The sequence below is a fragment of the Acomys russatus genome, chromosome 31, assembly GCF_903995435.1.
Source record: "Acomys russatus chromosome 31, mAcoRus1.1, whole genome shotgun sequence".
In the NCBI taxonomy this organism is placed as follows: Eukaryota; Metazoa; Chordata; class Mammalia; order Rodentia; family Muridae; genus Acomys; species Acomys russatus.
The window spans coordinates 27,904,597-27,928,607 of NC_067167.1; the positions used below are offsets into that span (position 1 = coordinate 27,904,597).

General features: G+C 35.9%; 1 protein-coding gene and 1 pseudogene across 10 annotated transcripts in view; both read left to right on the plus strand.

Annotated features, from left to right (window-relative positions):
• Positions 1 to 24,011, plus strand: part of Ppfia2 (PTPRF interacting protein alpha 2) — a 419,795-nt gene that overhangs the window by 296,965 nt on the left and 98,819 nt on the right. For all 10 annotated transcript variants that reach the window (XM_051139913.1, XM_051139910.1, XM_051139912.1 and 7 more), the window contains 2 exons: positions 5,536 to 5,652; positions 23,531 to 23,752. In XM_051139913.1, the coding sequence (XP_050995870.1) occupies positions 5,536 to 5,652; positions 23,531 to 23,752 (339 nt within the window). The remainder of the gene's footprint in view (positions 1 to 5,535; positions 5,653 to 23,530; positions 23,753 to 24,011) is intronic.
• LOC127183778 (L-lactate dehydrogenase A chain-like) lies at positions 7,377 to 8,899 on the plus strand (annotated as a pseudogene).

Sequence of the window (24,011 nt, forward strand, 5' to 3'; positions counted from 1 at the left end):
TTCTGACATTTTAATTTAATTGGTCGAAGAGCCCTGCCACACAATGAGTACTTTGCTTGGAAGTTCCTTCCACTAAGTATTCACACACAGCTCTCCACTTTTATTTTCACAAAGCACTAGAACAAGAATATAATCCAATGGAGATCATAGCTGTTTTATGATAAACACAGCCATTCCTCCACTTGCAAAACCTTGCTCCCTGTTTTCATGTAGTTTATCATCAAAACTACATTAGCAAACATATTACCACCAACATTCTGACTCAGACAAACTCAAGTCATCTCTAAGATTTGGGCCTCCTATGGTACTCTTCTTTGGGCCCCCTCTAGAATTTCCCATCACGTTTCATTTGCAATAGTATAAGCTTTTTCTAAGCTTTGCTACAAAGCCTCATCTTTCTCCACCTCCTCTCCAGATCCAAACGACTCCCACATCCTTAGGTATCTCTATAACCACATCCTGTTCTTGTAACTACTACTTATCCTCCTTTCTTTGCTCTAGTCTAATGTAAGGTTGAACATGTTGTAAACAGTAGAAAGTATTTCTAGTAAGTCTGGAAACTAGAAGATCAAAGATCAAGCAGCCCCAGATCATTTGTTTCATGGTGCTCCCTTGTTCCAAGACCATGTGGTGTGCATTTCATTGCCACATGGCAGAAGAGAAAGGTCAAAGATCTTGTCCCAACTCTCTCAAAAGATCTCACACAGAATCAGTCTCATTCAGAAGGGAACTTTTTTTTTTTTCACCCAATAATTTCATCAACATTTTACCTCCTTTTATTATAACATAGGCTTTTAGGTTCTAATATATGAATTCATTGGATATATATATATATATATATATATATATCCAACCATAGCAGTTCTCACTAAGCTAATGGTGTTTATCATTTATTAAAAATGAATAATACCATTAGCCCTGATTTAAAAAGTTAGTTCAACAGGATTTTCTCCCAATGTGTCATGATCATTTTCTGAAGTTTATCAAGAACTGGCTAGGAACTTGCAGTGGGACAGAAGTGCTTCTTTGAGTTGGACACATTCTGTTGGGCAGGACGGATGCTATTCAGTAATGAGTACCTTGGACCTACTTTAGTGTTCTTCCAAAGTCATCCTCTAGTGTTCCTTCCAACAGTATCCTCCTTCCTTCCAGCAGTGGTTTTAGCACTGCAAAGCCTCAAAAAGTGTTTTGAGAGCATTAGCTAAATTTCATTATGCTGTTTGTCTCTAGTCAATTCTTTAGCCCTCCCTTATGTCCAATTCTCAGGCAGTGGTGCAAATTTCCTTAAAAGGAGCGAAATCCCTAATCAACAAATATTCCTTAGGCAATCATCTCCCTCCTCAAGATACATTGTCAGGAGTGTAGCCTCCAAGGAAAATTGCTACGAGAGAATATCTTTCCTTCTCCAATGCAAGAGAGTCATCCTTTTAACTCCAATAATTAAACAGGTGATTAAAAGTTATTCCCATAGCCTCCCTGCCATAATTTGTTATTTGTAGAAACAGAGCAGAATAAAATCATACAACACTGAAAATTTTTAACTCATTGTCCTATTTGAAAGTCTTGAGTTATTTAAAATTGAGGTTTTCTTTAGTAAAAGGCGAAAGATTTATACGATCTGAAGAAATGGGACTCTAGATGAGAGAAGCATGGGAGAATGGCAAAGTTGAAGGATCCAGAGGGTCCTAGAAACCTACAAGTAGAACATTATGATAGGCAGATTTGGGCCCAGGGGTCCCACTCAAACTAAGGCACAAGCCAAGGACAATACCGGCCATAAACTTCAAACCCCTACCCAGATCTAGCCAATGGACAGGAAATTCTCCACAGTTGTGTGGAGAGTGGGGTATGACTTTCACATGAACTCTGGTGCCTCATATTTGACCACGTCCCCTGGATGGGGAGACCTGATGGCACTCAGAGGAAGGATAGCAGGCTACCAAGAAGAGACTTGATACCCTATGAGCATATACAGGGAGAGGAAGTCCCCTTCAGTCACAGCCATAGGGGAGGGGAGTAAGGGGAAAATGGGAGGGAGGGAGGGAGGAATGGGATAACCATTGAGATGTAATATGAATAAATTAATTAATACTTTTTTTTACGTAATAAAATTGAGGTTTTCATGTTGGTAATAAGTCATATTGACCTATATGGAACAAAGTTGTATATATACTTTGTAAAAAACTTGAAATTTATAACATTTGAAACTAATGTCATGTTCATGCTCACATATATTGTACTTTTCAAATAAAAATTTTAACAGATAATTAATTTACTCATCCAGTTACTTGCTCATTAACACTTTGAAATGCTCTACTTTTAAAAAAGCAATAGGTATATTTGAAATTCATATGACTTACTAAATAAATGAAAATTAGCCTACATACTGGGAGTTAAAACTGGAGTTTAATATATTTTTATATGTGTGGTTGCTAGTTATCTACAGAGGCTAGAACAGGGGTCAAATGTCCTTGAACTAGAGTGATAGGCTGTTATGAAGAACCCAATGCAAGTTCTGGGAATTGGGCCCAGTATTTTCTGCAAGAGCATCAAATACTATTAATTACTAAGCTATCTTTCCAGCCCCAAATTTGGAGTTTCCCTGTTTTGTTTTGTTGTATTTTGTGGCCCGAGAAGGTTTTGCTTCACTTAGAGGTAATTTACACCAAACTGCATAGATTTTTTTTAGTGGCGTGAGTCTTTCATCTAACCACTTCTAATGACTTTCATGAATCTGTGGAGTTATTGGAGTACTTAAGATCTTAGTTTCATAAAGTTATAATAATTTCCTTTGTCTTAATAGAACCGTAACCTTTTTTACTCTAAAGGCAACCAGTTAGGAATAAGACAAGTCACTTTCCCAGGAGCTATTTCAAATTTGCATTTCATTTGGTGTCATCTGTTCCAGTGCTAATGGGGGAAAGGCTGACTCTGAAGCTTCGTGTGAGCTTCAAGTGTTTTGTTCTCCAATTACTAATGCTACATTCTTCATCGTCCCATATTCACACCTTGCTCAATTCATCATTTTCTTGACTATCATGCCCAGAACAATCTGTTATGCTACTTCATATGATGATACTGTTTTCAACAAAGCATTCTTTTTGAAATTGTTTTTTATGAGATATTAAAATTTTGGTTAGACAAATAGGCTCAATGAGGAAATGAAGAAATTAAACATATTTTATGTGATTCCTACACACTCAAAAATGAACAGGAATACCTTAAAAAGTTTCAGAAAGTGAAATGAAACAAGAAAAGAAGAGAAACGAAGAAAGAAAAGAGAAGTAAAGAGAAGAGAAGAATAAAGGAGGGGAGGGGAGGAGAAGAAGGGAGAAGAGAGGAGAGTGAAAGAAGAGAAGAGAAGAGAAGAAGAAGAGAAAACACTGGAAGAGGATGCTGAGAGTGAGCCATTTGGGGAAGAAATTTAGGGAGTGTCAGGGAGAGTATACAATCAGTTTTCATTCCACACATAAATGAAAAATCTAAGGGCCTAGGGGAGCTTATGGAGACTGATGCATGAACCAGGAACCATTCATGGACTTGACCCAGGCTCCCTACACATACCTAGCCTATGGACATCTTGGTCTTCATTTGAATCCCCTAGAAATGAGATAAGGGTCTATCTCTGATGTAGACTCTGTTGCTTGCTTTTGACCACATCTCTGTAGCAGGGCTGCCTCAACAGGTCACAGGGAAGATGCTCTCGGTGCCGATGCACCTTGATGTGCTGCGGCTGGTGAGCCACCCTTGTATGAGGGGTAGGAAAGAGGAGTTGGGGAAGAGAGAGGAGGGAGGATAGGAGCAAGAGGAGAAGATGAGGATGTAAAGTGAATGAAAAATAGATAGATAGATAGATATGAAAAATAACTTTTAAGAAGTTTAAATGTATAAAAATAAATTAATGACATAATGTAATTTTTCTTTTGAAAACGTGAGTAAAACAATGTAAAATAACAATTCAAAATTTAATCTAGACCTGAGGGAATGGTTCAGTCGCTAAAGTCCCTGCTTTATATGAATGATGACTTGAGTTTGTATTCCTAGCATCCCCACAAAAATCCAAAGTGTTATAGCCTGCACTGGAACTACAGCACTGAGTTTTGGTTGGGACTTGGGTAGGTAGAGACAAATGGGTTCCTAGAGCCAGCCAACTTAGGCAACCATATATGTTCCAGGTTCAAAGACAGACTTCATGTCCCTGGATAATGTGGTGAAAATCAAGTAAGACATCCAATGTCAACCTTTATCTTCAATATGATTAAATCCAGATGTCCGTATGCATACACTCATGTGCACCCACTAACACTTATATATACAGTGCAAACACAGACATGTAGATACATTTTTTGCAAAGATGATTCTGGCTACTTTATGGTTAGTTCCTTGGGAACAGAAAAGACTTTTAACGATCAGTCATCTGGTGACTATTTTATTATAAGACAATACTTAAATACTTGTTTTTGTTATATAGTGATGTGCCCCATAAAACAACATTACATACATACACATGTCAGAGGCCACATGAAAGATTATGAGGCATCATTAGACACACCATGGAAGAAAACGGCCCTTAAGTACTGAAAAGAAACACAAGGAACACAAAGATACTTACTGTCTTGTTCTTAAATGATTGTTTGTTTGTGTGATCCATTGGACTCATCGTTTCAAATATTACATAGCTTTGTACAATTCAGTTTTTACCACATACAAAACATCACAGAAGTGGATTCATTCTAGATCTAGTCACAGCATATAAATTTGTAATATAAAATAGATTCCATGAAGTTATATTGCTACTATCGTGTAAATGATTTTTTAAATTTTTTATAAGTAATTATATTTTTGCACATTTGAAAATATACACAAACTAAGGCACCAGCCAAGGACAATACAGGAGGTAAACTTTAAACCCCTTCCCAGATCTAGCCAATGGTCAGAATATTCTCCACAGTTGAGTGGAGAGTGTGATACGACTTTCTCACGTACTCTGGTGCCTCACATTTGACCATGTCCCCTGGAGGGGGAGACCTGGTGGCACTCAGAGGAAGGACAGCAAATAGCCAAGAAGAGACTTGATACCCTATGAGAATATATAGGGGGAAGTAATCCCCCTCAGGAACAGTCATAGGGAAGGGGAATAATGGGAAAATGGGGGAGGGAGGAATGGGAGGATACAAGGGATGGGATAAACATTGAGATGTAACAAGAATAAATTAATTTAAAAAAAAAAGAAAATATGCACAATAAAGATATTTATGACAACACAATTTAAAAGCTAATTTTGCATTTAGCCACTGTATTTCCAAATGGAAAATACATTCTTAAGTAACTTTTTCTATGATTTAATTTTTTAAAGAGAAATGATACGAATTCACGTGTTATTCAAAATGCTGACCTAAATTCTATAAAGACATTTTGAAATCATAATGTAGGTACGATTTAATATTTGTGTTTCAGTCATTTTTCCATCCTCATTAGCAGTTAGCCACATCAGTGTAAATTATCTTTTAAAGGAATTACTCTTTTATTTTGCAGATTGTTGCCTTGCGTGAGCAAAATATTCATATTCAGAGAAAAATGGTATCAAGTGAAGGCTCTACAGAATCAGAGCATCTTGAAGGGATGGAACCTGGCCAGAAAGTCCATGAAAAGGTATGATATACATAACCTGTTTTAAGGGAAAGTGTTGATTTGTTGCCTCATTCGATAGGAATATAAAAAATAAAATCATGTAATGATAAAACTATGTGTTGATTTTTTAATCAGAAGTTCATAAGAGTTCATTTATTACTTTCAATGTGTTTATTTTACAGTTTAATGTGTTTGCCTTGTATGCAGTCATACATGTGTGATGTTTTTACTAATTGATGTAAATTTAATTATTTAATGTATATATCAAGGTGTATAAAACATACAATTCAAACTACATAGAAATTATTTTGCATGCTATTGTTTTGAAGACATTGCTATTCAGTTTATATGTGTTATTGCACCCAGCGTATTAATTAAAATTGTTCTTGGAAATCATTATTTTTCTTTCTTGATTAAATACTTAAGTTCTTTATCTTTTCTCAATGATCCCATTATACATCTGACAATGAAGCAATGAGGGACACAATATTTGCAGCCATTTGACTTTAACTAGCTTCCTTCTTTCCTTCTTTCTTTCCTTCCTTCCTTCATTCATTCACCTTTAAAAAGAAACCATTTTCTTTACAATGGTGTTTAGACACAGGCAAAAAGAGGATCCATGGTCTGTTTGGCCACTATCAAAAGAAGGTTTCTGTGTTTCTAGGAGAAGACAAGGAATACAAATTATAAGTGAGTCTTACGTTATATGAAAATTACTTAAATATTTGCATAAGCTGGCCTTAAAACTCAAGAGGATGTACTTGTTTTCCTACAATGTGCTATATTTTTGGACACTTAAGCTCCTTAGGCATTAAGACTACTTGACTCAAGTAGCTAAACTATTGTAATGCAAGTGCCAAGATGTAGTAAAACCCAGAGATTAAGAAGCAAGTGACAGAATGACAAGGCAAATAGCATTAGATTCCTGCTGACATGTAAAGCAAGCACTTTCCACTGAGGCTGTTTTGCAGAGATGGATGGCTTTTCATTCTTCTTCCTTCAGATGCCAAGAAAACCGAGTTACTTAGATGAGCTTCCTGAGGTGGCCTTCAGGTCTGATGGCTGACAACTGGACATTTATTTTTAAACCACTCTTTTAAACTTGTTCTATGTATTTTATTGAAATCTTAAGTTGAATTTTAATAATAAATAATTTATGATAATGTCATAGGCTATGTATGAGACTAAAATGAAAAAATAATTTCTTTCCTTCAGCCAAGTAAGTCAGTGCACCACCCATCTCTTTAGGAAAAGGTGTTTGCTTTAAGAAAACCTTTAAGAGGCCAGGCGTGGTGGCACAGGCCTTTAACACTAGCACTCGGGCTGCAGAGGCAGGCAGATCTCTATGAGTTCAAGGCAAGCCTGGTTTACAAAGTGAGTTAAGGACAGCCAAGGCTCCACAGAGAAACTGTGTCTTAAAAAGCAAAAACCAAAAAGCATTAAGGAAAGAAACATGAAATTTGCCATTGTTCATTCCTTTGAATGATGCCATCAACAGTAGACTTTTCCTCAAACAAGTGTCACATCACATATATTTCCTTCAGTGATGCACAGTGATGTGGAAGCCTGAGCCAGATAAATTCTTTCCTTCCCAAATTGCTTTGGTGATGGTGTTTCATCACAGTAATGATAACACTATCCAGAACAAATTAAAACATATAATTTGTACATGATTTTAAATTTAAATTTAAAATAAGTAATCTGGGATCCATTTTATATTAAACCTGTGATTGATTTTTTTTTTCCATGATTAAATAGCTGCTGGATATTAGAGCAAATTTTCTTGTCTGACAAGTGTTAATCAAATAAAAAACTACTTTGATAATTTAAGTAAATATGCTAGTTACATGCAAAAGGCATTGCTAACCATCCACTTCTAGTCTTACTGTCATAACATGGTCATTTGAGAGACAGCGATATCATTGAATAATAAGTTATCATAGAATTATAATTGAAAGGTTGTTTATTAGTTGAATTGAGAGCACAATTATATCTAAGCAGAGGAAAACAATGTTAGTCTAAAGAATGTATAATGAATTGCTAGAGCCAGTGTCACCAAGCCCAGACAATGCTGCTACATGCCCAGAGTCTACCATCATGCACTAGCAGTCCCAAAATCTTCAAAGTCCAAAAGGGCAGGCCTGAAGGACCAGCTAATTGTAACTCTTCTTAAGGAAGGTCAGGCTCTCCAGAACAAGGTTATGGTCATTGAGTTTTTGCTGTTGCCATGGCTTGTGCCATCAGTATCTTAATGAAGGACTTGGTAGATGAACTTGCTCTCTTGATGTCATGGAAGACAAACTTAATGGAGATATGAATGCTCTCTAGCATAGCAGCCTTTTCCTTAGAACACCAAAAATTGTCTCCATCAGACTATAGTGTGACTGCAAATTCCAAGCTGGTCATCATCACAGCGGGAGCCCGTCAGCCAGAGGGAGAGTGCCAACTCAATTTGGTCAGGCGAAAAGTGACTATCTTCAAGTTCCTCATTGACAGTGTTGTAAAGTACACTCCAAACTGCAAGTTGATCACCATTTCCAACCCAGTGGATATCTTGATCTACGTGGCTTGGAAAATAATTGGTTTTCCCAAAACACTGACTTGCTGGAGGTGGCTGAATTCTAAGTTCCGCTTGGTTCCATTACCTGAAGGGAGAAAGCCTGGTAGTTCACCTGCTAAGATGTCATGGGTAGGTCCTATGGGAGCAGAGAGACTCCTGTGTGCTCGTGTGGAGTGGTGCAAATGTTGCCAACATCTCCCTGAAGAATCTGAAGCCAGAACTGGTCACTGATGCAGACAAGGAGGAGTGGAAGGTGGTCTACAAGCAGGTCCTGGACAGTGCATACAAGGTGATTAAAACTGAAGGGTTACAGGTCTTGGGCCTTTGACCTCTCTGTGGCAGACTTGGCTGAAAGCATAATGAAGAATCTTAGAAGGATGCAGTCCATCTCCACCATGATTACAGGTCTCTATGGGATAAAGGATGATGTCTTCCACAGTGTCCCTTGTGTCCTGGGACAAAATGGAATCTCAGATGTTGTGAAGGCGACTCTGACTCCTGAAGAGGAGGCCCACCTGAAGAAGAGCGCTGATACACTGGGGGAATCCAGAAAGAGCTGCAGTTCTAAAGCCTCCCCATATCCTAGGACTTCACTCTTCCAGGCTGAAGCAGGGTTTCTATGGAGACCACACACTGTCTCCTCCTCATCTGAGCTGTGGTTAGTGCAGTTGTGTTAAGGCAATCTGGGGAAAACCTCAGATCCCACAGCTCTACCTTGATTCTAAGTGGTACCTGTGTAGTGGTAACCTGGTTAGTGTGGCAGTCCCACTGTTCCCGAGAAACATTGCCAATTATGTGCAGGTTTCATTTATTCCTGGAGACTGCTCCGTTACTGCGTTTCACACTCTCACCAAATATGCCTAGACCAGCAAGTTTCCAATTAGTCATAACCTGGATCCAGTGTGTAAGGCCATTATGCATATCTTGTGCATAACTCTTCTAAAGGGTAATATTTTGTGTATTATATGTGTCTGTATTGTACATTGAAATGTTATGTAAAAAGTAAGATCTGAATATGGGTGATGCAACCAGCTACCCAAGTGTCATGTCAATGAAAACACCAAATAAACCTTGAATAGTAATTGAAAAAGAAAAAAAGAACGTGTAATGAAATTTAACAGGGAAGGATTTCTGAGGTATCAGTGTAAAAATTAATGCATTGTTGCTCAGGAGAAAATAAGCTACATTGTTGTAAATTGATAATAGAAGTGATAGAAATTACTTTGTAATCCTAGTTACAAGTACCATTTCTTGTTCACCCATAAAATCACTTAAATTGCATTGTTAGGATAGATTATTACTCATAAGAGGATGTTTTATAACATTGCAGTGAGAATTTAGTTGACCAACTTTTGACAATATGCCCCATTGAAATTATACTCCAAAATGGGCTTTATTATTCACAAATGTCCTATAACTATTGTCAACATTGCCAAAACAAAAGAAGCAAGGAAGTAGGTTTAGATAAAACAGTTTTAAAGGCTTCTATGTGATTTTAGATTTAGTGGTGCTCAAAAAATGTATTCACATAATAATAATTCCAGAACCCTGTTGCTTAAGGTCCTGAGAACCAGGCCCATCATCATTTTTATTGTTACTGTTTCTAGATGATAGAGTTAATATGCAAATTTTAAGATAATAACCTTACTGCTTTTGGACACAGTCACTTTCATCTTCCCTGCTTTCTTTTTCATTCTTTTTCTGTAAATAATTACTAAAAGATGCAGATCTGTTGAATGGTAGTGGTAGCAATTTAGAAGGCACAGCCCTATGATAAAATTGGTAAGAGCTTACATTGAGCAATATTCATGCAAGAGGAAGGCTGAAGACATGATAAAATGGGAAATACAATGATATTATGACTGAAGTACATATTTTGTTGAAGTTTAAAGAAAATGTAAGGAATGAATCATAAAAACATCTTACAGATTATTTAAAGAAAACACTGTGTGCAAATGTGCTGAGTGGATGACGCTTCTTTGTTATATTTTAGTGAAGAGAAAATAAAAAATAACTAAATACTAGTTGGAAATAAAATTACTAACAATGAGTAAAATAACAGTGACAGTAACAATTGCCAGGATTTAAAATTCTTACAGGCTCTGGTAGAGTTCAACTTTATTCTTTATGCAAGGAAAAGTGTGTGTGTCTTAAGCTTAGAACCTCCTTAATTACAGTGTTTTAAAATTAAGTAATTAATTAATTCCCATTACAAGTTAATATATGTCACTTTTCTGTTCATCAGTATGTAGACCTTGGTCATTTTTCTTTTCAGATAATAAGATTGAGATAAAATGACCTATTTTTACCAAACTGTTCAACTTCCAGATCTTATTGTTTCTTCAAGTTGGAAAAATATGCTGTTGTTGTTTTCATAATTACATATATTCATTTATTATATCTAGAGATGATGATATTATTTATGTAAAAATATCCATTTTATAAAATATTTAACAAATTCTCTTGAATATAAATATATATGAATATATATATATATATAATATGTTTATATATTGTGTGATATATAATATACACATATTTTTTAACCTAGAATTGAATACACAAGAAAGGGGTATGACAAATGTTTAATCATTGTATGCAAGGCACATCAGTCTTAGCTAAGATGAGGTCCAATACTTAGACTCCTGTGCTGGTACCTTTAAATCCAAGAATCCCTGGCCAAACAACAGGTCACTACTTAATCTAATGTCTTATAAGCTTTTCCTCAAAATGGTCCACCCATGCACTACTGCACCTATGGAAAGCATGATCAAGCAGGTTTGTTTGCTAAGATGGCTGACTGCAGTGCCCTTGCCTACAGGCAGTGCAGATGATTTGAGTCAGAAAATATTGATACATGGGATGGAAGCTGTCTACAGTGGAAGGGCTGTGCATAGGTGTTTATGTTTCAGTGTGAAGTCCATAGTCAGAGCATTACTGATTGACATGTTTTCTAATGAGAAGATGTGCTTTAATGTAAGACAATAGAAATTTTATTTGATAGTGTTTGTTTTGTGAATCCAGGTCTACATAGTAAGACTCTGCTTTGAAAAAAATAAAAAGAGTGTTTGAAGTCATTCATCATATGTCATAAGCTTAAAACTCAACAAATTATTTCAGTTTATACAAATCTAGATTTTCTTGTTTCTACTTTTATCTCCAACATGACCTAAGCCACTGTGTTCCCCTCTTGAGTTTAACTTCATTCCTTTTTTGGACACCAATGCCCTACTTTCAGATATTTGCCCTCTCTAAAGTTGAGATACCTGCTTCATAGGAGAGACTTCATGACTTGTACTGTAAATTTGGTCAAAATTCTTGGCTAGGAAAGGCATAGACCCAAGGGGAGAATCTATAAATCTATTGACATTGTCAAACTAGACTTTAAATATTTATGTTTATATCCATAGGTTTATGTTGCTGCTGACCTTGGTGAGAGAGGCTTTTGATTGCAATGAGTAATGATTACTATAGGGATGTGTTACTCTCTGAAGTTCTGAGAACACAATCTTGAGTGATCAGGTCTGGGCAGGTGTCTATATTACACCTTTTCCCTGGTAGTTTCAGACAATGTAGTGGAGCAGGGAGTAAAAAGAATATAAGAGCTAGAAGAGGGATTTGAGAGCTGTGAATTGCTATTCTCTGGACATGACATGAATACTTCAAAAAACAAACTGATAGCATCTGTGGTTACCTAACAAAGACACACACAAATTCTAGCCTGTACAAATTCTAGAAAGGAGAGAATAGGGATTCTGAGGGTCCATACTTAAGGGAAGGAGATTTTACTGAAATTTATGCCTGTTGGGGAAGGAAGCTCAGTTTTCCTTAGGTGTATGGCAACGTGTTGATTCCCCATGTCAAGGTGGATAAACCATAACACCCATTTACAAATGTGCAGTAATATCTGAACTAAGTGGGTTAAAAATAACAAATAAGTAATAATAAAAATTCTATACTCAACAAAGACGATTGAGCATATTAAAATTAGGAATGGTAGAGGACTCTACACTATTTTTTTATTTGAAATATTTAAAAACAAGTAGTTGATACTATGTTAATGAAAAAACTAGTAGTGTGTGCATTTTTCTAGACATTGGATTACAAATCCTTCTTTGACAACTTGCCTGAGAGCCATTTCTAATTAACAATCTGTACTATATCAATATCACACTTTTACCTTCTCTGAATTCTAAAGTATGACAGAACCACATATAAGAACACTTTGCAATATTCCCCTCTTCCTTACTGTAATTTTAGTTTTCTTTTAAACTGTTATTCACTGAAAATATAACATTATTCGAACTCAGAAGGTTGTATTTCAATATATATATACAGGAAAGAGCTAATGAAAAGAAAGAACATGATTTTGAGAAGGAACAGGAAGAGTATATGGGAGGCTTTGGAGGGAGAAGAGAAGTGATGCAATCTCAAAAACAAAAAGATAAGTTTATTATTCAAAAAGAAAAAAAGAAAAACTAATTCCTAGGCCTATTATTTTATTACACTTGCTTGCTCAATCAATTTTATTGCCTTATTATTTCACTTTTATTTTATACTATTTTTATATTTAATGATTAATAAGACAACAACAATCAATAAAATACAACCCACGATATTGATCTGTGGTTTCTAGTCCTGTATAAACTTAGCTAATGCCCAAGAAAATTTGAAAACAATTGCTTGGAGAAACCTCACACTTTTGTGTTGGCCAGAATAGAGTCCGTCAATACTTTCTCATTCAATTATCCCAATGATTCTAAAAATAATTATGGATTAGATTGACAAAACACTGACTAAAAATGATGTTTCTGCTTTGCTTAAACTCTAGATTTATAAAAAGTAAAATCACATGCCCTTTTTGGAAAAAAAATAGACTTAAAGAGACATTGCATCATAAAAAATAACAGCTTCCAATTATATACTAGAGAATCTTTAATAAAAGTTAAAACTATATATGTTGGGCAAGATTTGAAATCAGTATATATTTCTGATCTTTAAAAAGAAAAGAAACAAAAAAGGCAGAGTATGAAAATTAACAATACAAATATGTAGATGATGTAAAGTTCACTTAAGTTACAAACTATAATGTAAAAGCCTTTCTGTCTCTATTCAGTGATTTTTTTTTTTTTTTTTTTTTTTTTTTTTTTTTTTTTTTTTTTTTTTTTGTCCTTTGTACATACTTAGTTGCTTGGTTTGCTTGTATCCATACTCAATAAAGACCACACTGTGTTATTTTCAAACAAGAATCTTGTTACTCTAAGGACCTATCTTGGTATCTGGCATAATATAAGTAGAGTGAGAATTTTGATAGTTTATTGGCTTAATGAATAAATGAAAGAATGACTGGGTCAATAGAAATACAAAGAAAAAAAGTAAAAGGGAGAGAGGAGCAAGAAAGACAACTTTTGTGCCAATGAGATCAAGACTTTTCCCTATTTTATCTCCTAACAGATTTAGTGTGTCTGGTTTTATGTTGAGCTCTTTAATCCACTTGAACTTTAGTTTTGTGCAGAGTGATAAATATGAGTCGTTTTGTATTTTTCTACACAGAGACATCCAATTAGACTGCACCATTTTTTGAAGATGCTATCTTTTTTTCCGATTGTATTGTTTTTGCAACTTTGCCAAAAAACAAGTGTCCATAGGTGTTGGGTTAATCTCTGGGTCTTTGATTCAATTCCTTTGAACCACCGGCCTATTTCTATTCCAGTACCATGCATCTTTTATTACTGTTGTTCTATAGTACAGCTTGAGATCAGGGATGGGATACCTCCAGAAGATCGTTTATTATATAGGATTGTCCTAGCTATTTGGGTTTTTTGTTTTGTTTTTGTTCATTTGTTTGTTTTTCCATATGAAGTTGAGAAATGATCATTCAAGGGCTGTAAAGAATTGTGTTGGCATTTTGATGGGAATTCCATTGAATCTATAGATTGCTTTTGGTAAGGTGGCCATTTTACTATGTTAATACTATGGTCCATGAGCATAGGATCCATCTTCTTCAATTTCTTTCTTCAGAGACTTGACTTTTTTTCATACAGGTCTTTCACTTCCTTAGTTAGAGTTACACCATGATACTTTATGGGTTTTTTTGTGTGTGTGTGTGTGTGTGTGTGTGTGTGGCTAATGTGAACAGTGTTGTTTCCTTGATTTCTTTCTCAGCCTCTCTGTCTTTTATTTATAGGATTTTTAAAAGTTAATTTGGTATGTAGACATTTTTGCTGAAGGTGTTAATCAGCTATATGAGTTCTTTGGTAGAAGTATTTGTGTCACTTATGAATTTTGGTTGTGAGCATAGCCTCTAACAGCTGAGCCATCTCTCCACTATACTTATGTATACTATTATATCATTTGCAAATAGTGATACTTTGATGTCCTCCTTTCAAATTTGTATCCTTTGATGCCCTTTAGTTTTCTTATTGCTCTAGGTAGGATTCCAAGTACTCTATTGAAGAGACTGCCAACACTTCAGGCTCTAAGGTCAACAATTAATAAATATGACATCATGAAACTTAAAAGCTTCTATAAAGCAAAGGACACTGTCATCAGAACAAAAGGACAGCCCACAGACTATGAAAAGATCTTCAAGGACAATACAGGCCATAAACTTCAAACCCCTACGCAGATCTAGCCAATGGACAGGACATTCTCCACAGTTGAGTGGAGAGTGGGGTCTGACTTTCACACGAACTCGGGTGTCCCATATTTGAACATATCCCCTGGATGGGGAGGCCTGGTGGCACTCAGAGGAAGGATAGCAGGCTACCAAGAAGAGACTTGATACCCTATGAGCATATACAGGGGGAGGTGGGCCCCTCAGTCACAGTCATAGGGGAGGAGAGTTCCCAATTTGTGAGGACTAGTGTAGGGGGCAGAGGGAAGAATGAGGGGGGGGGGTAGGATCAGGAGGCAACAAAGGAGAGGGCTACCATCCAGATGTAAAGTGAAGAAATTAGAGATAAAAAATAAATGAAAAAAAAAAAAAAAAAAAAAAAAAAAAAAAAGACAGCTCTAGAAGCAGACATTAGACCAGAATATCCAATGTGGAATCTTCATCTTGTGACATTTTAAAGTGTCAACCATAGTAGAATTCCTTCAATGCATCAGTTTATTTTCTGCACATGAAGTAATTAACAGACATTAAATAACTAAGTTGCATCACACATGATAGGAACATAATGAATGTGAGCAACAAAGAAGTATTTTTTGAACCCAATCTTAGAGATAGAATCTTTCTTTCTTTCTTTTTTTTTTTTTCTCTCCCTATCCTGCCTAAATTACTCCCATCTTTCAAAATGTACCTAGAGTCTCCTCACAGCCTTTCAAATGACACGATGATGATGTTAACCTCTTATTGATAGACCCAGAAAGACAAAGGCTGGACCAAGATGTCTACTTCTATGAATAGAGAAAGCACACATACACACACACCACACGAGGGGGAGGGGGCAGGAATTCTGCCAAAGTTAGATTTTCAAGTTATGTCTTCTCCTCAACCTGGCTGTTCTTCTTTTTATTTATTTATTTATTTTTATTTTTTTATTAATTTATTCATATTACATCTCGATTGTTAGCCCTTCTCCTGTTTCCTCCCATTCTTCCCTCCCTCCCACTTTCCCCTTTCTCCCCTCCCCTATGTCTGTGATTGAAGGAGACGTCCTCCCCCTATATATGCTCTTAGAATATCGAGTGTCTTCTTGGTAACTTGGTAACTTCTTTCTTCTTTCTTTCATTCTTTCATTCTTTTCTTTTCTTTTTTTTTTTTTTTTTTTTTTTTTTTGGCTTGATCATGTTATTGTAATTAAGATGCAGTCTTATTTGACGATTTTGATGTAGATGTAAGCTCAAGAATGTAACTTATTAAATGGGCCTTCAAGAACCCAAGGAAGAAACAAAAATGTTTGTTAGCTCATTCCAATGTGTAAATCCTTTCAAAAATCCTTGTACTAATTCTTGGATAGAATTTATTTATGTCATTCCTTCATAATATTGTGGGCTTTTGGAAGGGAGTGTTTGATATTCATTCAAATATCTTATTTGCCCCAATGCATTATTGATTTGCACTAACTGTAAATCAACTCTCTACATTTTTATTACTCTTCTCATTATTTTATGACTATTAATATTTCCTGTCTGAATCTGTGTTATGTATTTATTTTAGAGCTCTACATTTTGTTTTATTCCTACATTCTTTTCTCACAGAAGAAATTTATTTTTAAGATATTCTCCTACATTATAGGACTCTTTCCAGTCTAGAAACCCCTGCTGATGTATGGCGACGGTTGTAAATTTTATTATAAATTCTTTGACAATGTAATCAGCAATGCATTGCTGACTATTAAATGTGGGAGTTACTTGTAAAAATGGAATGGAACTGTTTAGTTGTCACTCCACAGGTACTAGTAAATTTTAATAGTACTTGTGTTTCTATTTTAAGAATTTACCTAGTAGGAAGATCAGCTTTTTAATCATCTATTCTGCTGTCCTATTTCAAACTAAGGCACCAGCCAAGGACAATACAGGAGGTAAACTTTAAACCCCTTCCCAGATCTAGCCAATGGTCAGAATATTCTCCACAGTTGAGTGGAGAGTGTGATACGACTTTCTCACGTACTCTGGTGCCTCACATTTGACCATGTCCCCTGGAGGGGGAGACTGGTGGCACTCAGAGGAAGGACAGCAAGTAGCCAAGAAGAGACTTGATACCCTATGAGAATATATAGGGGGACGTAATCCCCCTCAGGAACAGTCATAGGGGAGGGGAATAATGGGAAAATGGGGGGGGGGCAGGAATGGGAGGATACAAGGGATGGGATAAACATTGAGATGTAACAAGAATAAATTAATAAAAAAAAAAGATAAAAAAAAAACATTTTCTTTTAGAAAGATCAGTAAGTAGTAAAAAATAAAGCACACATGAGAATGACGTAAATAATGTAGAAAAGAGGGAAAACTGACTGTTGTTTAGGTGCTGAAATATTTCAACAACAGAAAATCAACTAGTAGCTCTTAAGTGTATTAGTGCTAGGGGAAACCCACCAAATATTCATTCCCACAATTAATAAATAAGTAACTAAAATTTTAAAAATATGGTTACTTAACTGGAATACGTTTTTAAAGCGCATGTTTATCTTAAGGACTTCAGCTGCAATTTAGTACCTTCCCATGAGTTCCATCCACAGGACAAAATTTTAAGATGCTTGTATGTTTATAAGCAGAGAAGCTTCCTAAACACTTCAGGTAAAGGTAAATGGGCAGAGCCAGCATATTCTCACACATTGTTCTAAATTTCACAGGTGTGTCCAGGCTATGCAGTGTATCTCTGCTGCCTAATGAAATCAAAGGTTAACATTTTAAAAGTGTTTTATTTTAGTTGGCTGATTACTGTTTATATTTAGCTAAAATTATCTAATCTTTTGCCTATTAAAGCTTGCAGTCCTCAACAAGATTTTAATGGACTTCAGGTGCATAGAGTTGCCATAGTATTTCTTCTTAATTAGAAAATTACTACCATTTTGTACTAAATAAATATTCATGAAATAAATATACACATATATGAGATAGATATTATTATGTATATCCATATATATTTACAAATGCACACATCACTGATTTCATATATATTATTATATATTTTATCTATATAACATATATATACATAATACACACACATATATGTATATATGTATGTATGTGTATATATGTGTGTATATATATATATATATATGTTGATGTTTGGTCCTTGTCTCAATTACACAGTGTGCACAATTTCAACTTATTTTTTGTGTATGTTCTCATTATAGACTTAGCACAGTGAATAACAGACAAACTGAACTGGAATTCAAAGTTGTGCATTTCAGTTTAGTTCATCATGACTACGTAAGCCATTGACTATTGGCATATTACAATGTAATTAATTAGGAAGAGAGAACATTAACAGAGGAAAAAACTGCTCACCAGATTGGCTTATAGGCAAGCATGTGGTGTCTTTTCTTGGTTAATGATTGAAATGTCAGGGTCTGCAGTGCCACCGTTAGGCTGGCAGTTCTAGGGAGCTATGCCAAGCAGAATAGGCAAGACATGGGAAGGAAGTCAGTGAGGAGCACTTCTCCAAGGTTTCTGCTTGAGTTCCTGCCTCCATGTTCATGCCTGGACTTCTATGGCTGACTGTACCTGGACATTCAAGATACTACAAACCCTTTCCTCTCCAAATTTCTTTTTTTGTGGAGTTTTATCACAGTGACACAAAACTATGATGATGTAAACCTTAGTTTTCCAAAGGTACTTAGAATTCTGTGAGTATCAGAGTGTTTTTCCCATTATAAAATCAGTTTTGAGTGCCACCAGGTCTCCCCCTCCAGTGGACATGGTCAAATGTGAGGAGACCTGGTGGCACTCAGAAGAAGGACAGCAGGCTACCAAAAAAGACTTGATACCCTAAGAGCATATACAGGGGGAGGTAATCCCACCCAGGAACAGTCATAGTGGAGGGGAATAATGGGAAAATGGGGGAGGGGGGAGAATGGGAGGTTACAAGGGATGGGATAACCATTGAGATGTAACAAGAATAAATTAATAAAAAAAATTAATAAAAAAAATCAGTTTTGAATCATTTGAGAGATTTTGTGGAGTTTTAATAAAGCAACTTTATTAATTTCCAGTGTACATAAAATTTTATGTGTTTATAGAGATATGTCTGTGTGAATACCGCCTCAGTTCAAACAAAGAGCAATTTCTTCACATTTTAAAGTGAATTTGTGGCCCTGTGCGTCCAGTTCAGAACTATGGCCCTGGCTGCAGCCATTCTGCTTTCTTGCCTCTGTGAGTTGAATTGTCCAGTGTAGACGTCCATATAAACTAAGCTACTCTTTTGTTCTTCTCTAGATAGACCCTCTTGTTTAATATAATACATTCTGTAACGCATTTGGTTTTATTACAGATTGTAAGTCATTTGTTGTTTTTCATTGTGGGAAATATAGCTGTAAGTTATTTTAACCTTAGAGTTCTGATCTTTTTCTATAATTTTTCAGACATTAAAAATTTAACAGTATAGGTATAAACAGTTTCTTTAAAAAAAACACTATAGATTACTAGTTTCTATTATGATACTTGTTGGATCCCTGCAACTAATTTTTATACAGTTGCACTGAACACTTGATAACTACTTTCACAAAGCAGGTTCTGTGCTTTGTCGAAGGAAGAGGGAGGGCATTTTCAGTGGATGGTGTAGTCTTTAAGCTCTACCCTCCTCAAGGGACTATTGTCCTCAATGCCAGCAGTGTTGCTTGCATAAGGGTAAGAACTGAGCACCTCTCCAGGGACTGCTCTTAGACAAAGGTAAGTGTGAACTCTTGCGTTATGCCACTCTATGCACATTGGTGAGAAGACAACCCTGAGCAGAAACTGAGAGATGAACTATAGGGAAGGGTAGTACCACTTGCTAAATGTGTAGTAGCTGTGATAACTTTGCAGAGTTTTAAATTATAATTATAGCATCATTGAAAGGTGATAAATATGGACCTTTACCTGCAAAAGGCACTATTTTAAAAATTGTGTGCGTGTCACAAAACTTAAAGGTTGCCTTTTATTATTAAATGGCCGCTATAGAGGCAGCTAGGATCACGCAGGGAGTTGTAGGGCAGATGTGGATGAGTGAACTGGTGACTCATGCCTGGGGTTGAGGTCCCCTGCAGCAGCCAGTGGGCAGGGAGAGCACACAGCTTGGTTCGGAGAGAGGGCTATTTTCTGTATTTAGCCATGCTTCTTAGGAACAAAATTGCACATGGGAGCACATTTATGTTCAAATGTCTCGTAATTTACACCAGTGTCGGAACAAGCTCATGCTGTTAAGTAATCATCACACCACAGCTGAGCAAACGGGGCTGCTTTGCTCTTCCCATAACTTCCTGTTTCTGCTGCTTGTGATCTTCAACATCTCCTCCCAGTCTCCTTAGTACTGTAGACACAGAACTTTATCCAATCTGCTATGGGACAAGATTGCTTATTTTCTTGCCTCTCTTTCTTTCTGTTCTTCTCCCCTCCCCTCCCTTTCTCCTTTCCATCCAACCATCCTTCCTTCTTCCTGTCCCCTTCTCCTCCTCCCTCCATCCCTTCTTTTCTTTCTTTGTGATTCATTCATTCTGTTCCTCTTTACTTTCCCTTTTTCCTCTGTTTTCCTCCCATCCTTTCTTTCCCGTCTTTGGTTATGTCACTTTTATACTTTGTCAGTTTCATTTGATTCTGTACATGAAGTTCTGCAGATAACCGAGATCATGTTGTACCTGTTTCTGTGGTTCATTATCTTTATAATTCCTCCAGGTGCAACCATGTTGTAGAAAATGAGAACTTTCTTGGTTGTAAAGTGAAACAGAATTCTATTACATATGCACCACGTTTTCTCTACCCATCTGATCAGTTAGTAAGCAATTTGATGCCATATGTTCACTATTATGAATAATATCACTTTGAATAACAAGGTAAAAATGACATATTAAAATACTCCTTTGGATACCTAGTTATATACTTAGAAGTAAGATTGCTATATTATATGCCAACTCTATTTTTGTCTGTAGAAGCCTTACCAATTTCCATGATGACTGTATTATTTACAGTCAACCCCATAGTGTAAATTCTTTTTTTTTCCCCCAGTGGTGAAGCCTTTGTTTTATCTTTGCAAATCCATGAGTTCAGTTTAAACCATCACCAAAACCAAAACCAAATTCTTGCCAATACTTGCTGACCTCTAACTTTTGTACAAGACATTAGAATAATCATGTGATGAGATTTCATTGTGGTTTTATTTTGTGCCTCCCTTGATGATTTCTAATGCTGAGACTATTTTTTAAAATGTTGTCATATTTTGAGTCTTGTTTTGAGAAATGTCTCTCCAGGTCCCTTGAAATTTCTTTAATACATTTTTGTCTTATTTTGATGTTGTCGAGTTTTCTTCCACCCTTTAAATACCTTGAGTATTGGCTTGTAAGACACTTTGAAATGTAGATTCCCCTAGTTTCTAGAAATACTTTCCAAAAATTGAAAATAACTGTTTCAAAATATTTGACCTATTTAAGCTTCCTCCACTCTGCATTCTGAATATGTAAAGTTTAAGTGCTAGCAATCCATAAATAATTATTTCTGAGTATCTCATCCATAAATACTAGGATTATCATATTAGCTATGCTGTTTCAACAAAATTGTGTTACTTGCATGGGCGCTTAGAGTCTCTGTATAAACATACAAGGGGAACAAGATGGAATGTGTGGGTAAAGAAGGAAATATAGAGACAGCAAACTAATACTAAATGCTCATTGAAAAGCCATATGTAAATCTACTATTCTAGAAATTAAAAAAAATATATATAAATATATTAAAGCAATTTAAATGAAGTTATTATATGCTGGCAGAGACAGTCCCTGAACTAGACATCCTAAGCTACACAGTAGACCTCACAATGCCAGTAATAAACTACATCTTGTTGAGCAGTTTGTCAAAATGGTGCTACAGATTGCCCAAATTCACTGGTTATTGTCAAGGCTTTTGGTTACCCTCCACAGAGTGTTGGTAGGGCCTGTAGGTAGGTCAATGAAGATGGAAAAATCAAGCTCTTCCCTAGGTATCAGCTTAACCTCTACTGATTCATATTCATGGTCCTGGGATGTATTTGCACAATACAGGAGGAGAAAAGTTGGCATCACTATCATCCCAAGAGAAACCCTTAGACCTATAACAGAGACCAGAATACAAGATATTCTGGTAGTATAATGGCACAAATATTGGGGAATAATCAGCCACTTTTTGAATGATTTAAGGCTCATTCTATGAGATGGAACCATACCTAATATTGATAAAGTGACCAAGGAACTGAAACAAAATATGTCATGGGCCCTAAGGAAAAACCTAATACTATTATTCTGCTGAAAAACATATAAATAAAATGACTCCTAATAACATATTTTATGTGAAGAAATCATTGAATCATACAGCACTCATCAGAGAAACTTCTTTTTATACTGGATGCTAAAACAGAGACCCACAACTGGACAACATATAGAAACTGAAAGGCTTTGAAAAATACAGACCTAAATGCAACGTCTTTATCAACTGGCCCCTTTTCAGTGCTGGGGAGTCTATGTGGAAGAGGCAGATAGAGACTGTAACATCACATATAAGATGCACCAATTCAAACCAGACAATACTTTCAGCACTGTCAAGGTGACATGAACAAAATGTCCCATCCTTAAACAAAAAGCTATCTGAAACTGATACCTGCTGAAAAAGGGAAGTTATTTTTTTCTTCAATAAAATTTTACTGGGTATATCAACCATACTATTGCTCTGCTAAGGAATAACTGGGCAACACAAAAGGATTCCATGTCCTCAGAAGTTAAATAGGTTGGGATGTGAGAGGATCTAGGAATATTTGGGCGAAGGGAAAAAAACATGATCTAGATAAAGTGTGTAAAATATCTGGTATTAAAAATATAATGAAATAAAGCCTGAAAAGCTTAAAAGAACTTGGAGAAAAAAGAAAAATATTAAAGAGTGTATATTTCTAGCTGTTAATTAAAATAATGAGCTATTTGTATCACATATCTATGTAATCTGTGCTAAATTACATATATAATATAGCCTTCCTATAGACACATATAAAATTGTTGTGCAAATGCATACATCACCCTGGTTGAGAACTACTGGTTTGCTTTCATGGTTTTGAAATATCCATCTTATTAATTTCCTGTATGAATATGTGAGGGGAGTGGAAATGTCTGAGCATGTGTGTGCAGGGACCTGCGGAGTCCAGAAGATCCCCTGGAACTAGAGTTACACAGGGCTTTGAGCAGAACTCTTTCCAGGCCCTTGCACAGCCAGCAGGTGCTCTTTTTTTTAAATTAATTAAACATATTTTTATTTTTTACATATACATTTATATTATTACACATATATACAATAGACTACATATAGCAAGAAGAATCATGACACAATCAGGAACTTTATAAATGTTACATTCTAGTGTTTTGGCTATTTGTATTTGACAACCTTGAAAACATCTTTCCTATCTTGGCGCGTCTAAAAGTCTGAATGTAAATCAATCTCCAGCAGGTGCTCTTAACTGCTTAGCCACTTCTCCACATCCTCCACGTCATTTTAATTTATATATTAATATCAGTTTTCTAAAAATAGTTTTTCTCTAATACTATTTTTTATTCTGATTTCATGTTTCTCATTGTGAAGACTGTTTATATCCCCTGGCCCCCTTTTATTTCTTTTTTCCTTCTCATGCATTTGGGTTAAGGACAAGGACGATCCTAAGTGCTGTGCTTCTGTCTCTTTCCGCAGCGTTTATCCAATGGCTCCATAGACTCAACAGATGACACCAGTCAGATAGCTGAACTACAAGAACTGCTTGAAAAGCAAAACTATGAAATGGTCCAAATGAAAGAACGTTTGACAGCTCTTTCTTCTCGGGTGGGAGAAGTAGAACAGGAAGCAGAGACAGCAAGAAAGGACCTCATTAAAACAGAAGAAATGAACACTAAATATCAAAGGGACATTCGGGAGGTAGGTGGCTCATAGCATTCTGTGTCTTTATTTCTTGCATGGCTTCCCAAATGTTGCTCTGAGAATCTCTCTCAGTGCACTTCCCTGGTGGCTGGTAATCTTTACTTCCATAAGATCACATTTAGGAATGTTTTTTTAGTTATGTACCTGTTCGGTGGGACAGAAGAAGTTTGCTTATCATTTTTAAAAAATATGTATGAATGGAAATCTTTGGCATCAAGTCTCTGCTAGTTTAAAATCTTTCTGAAGACTTAATGAC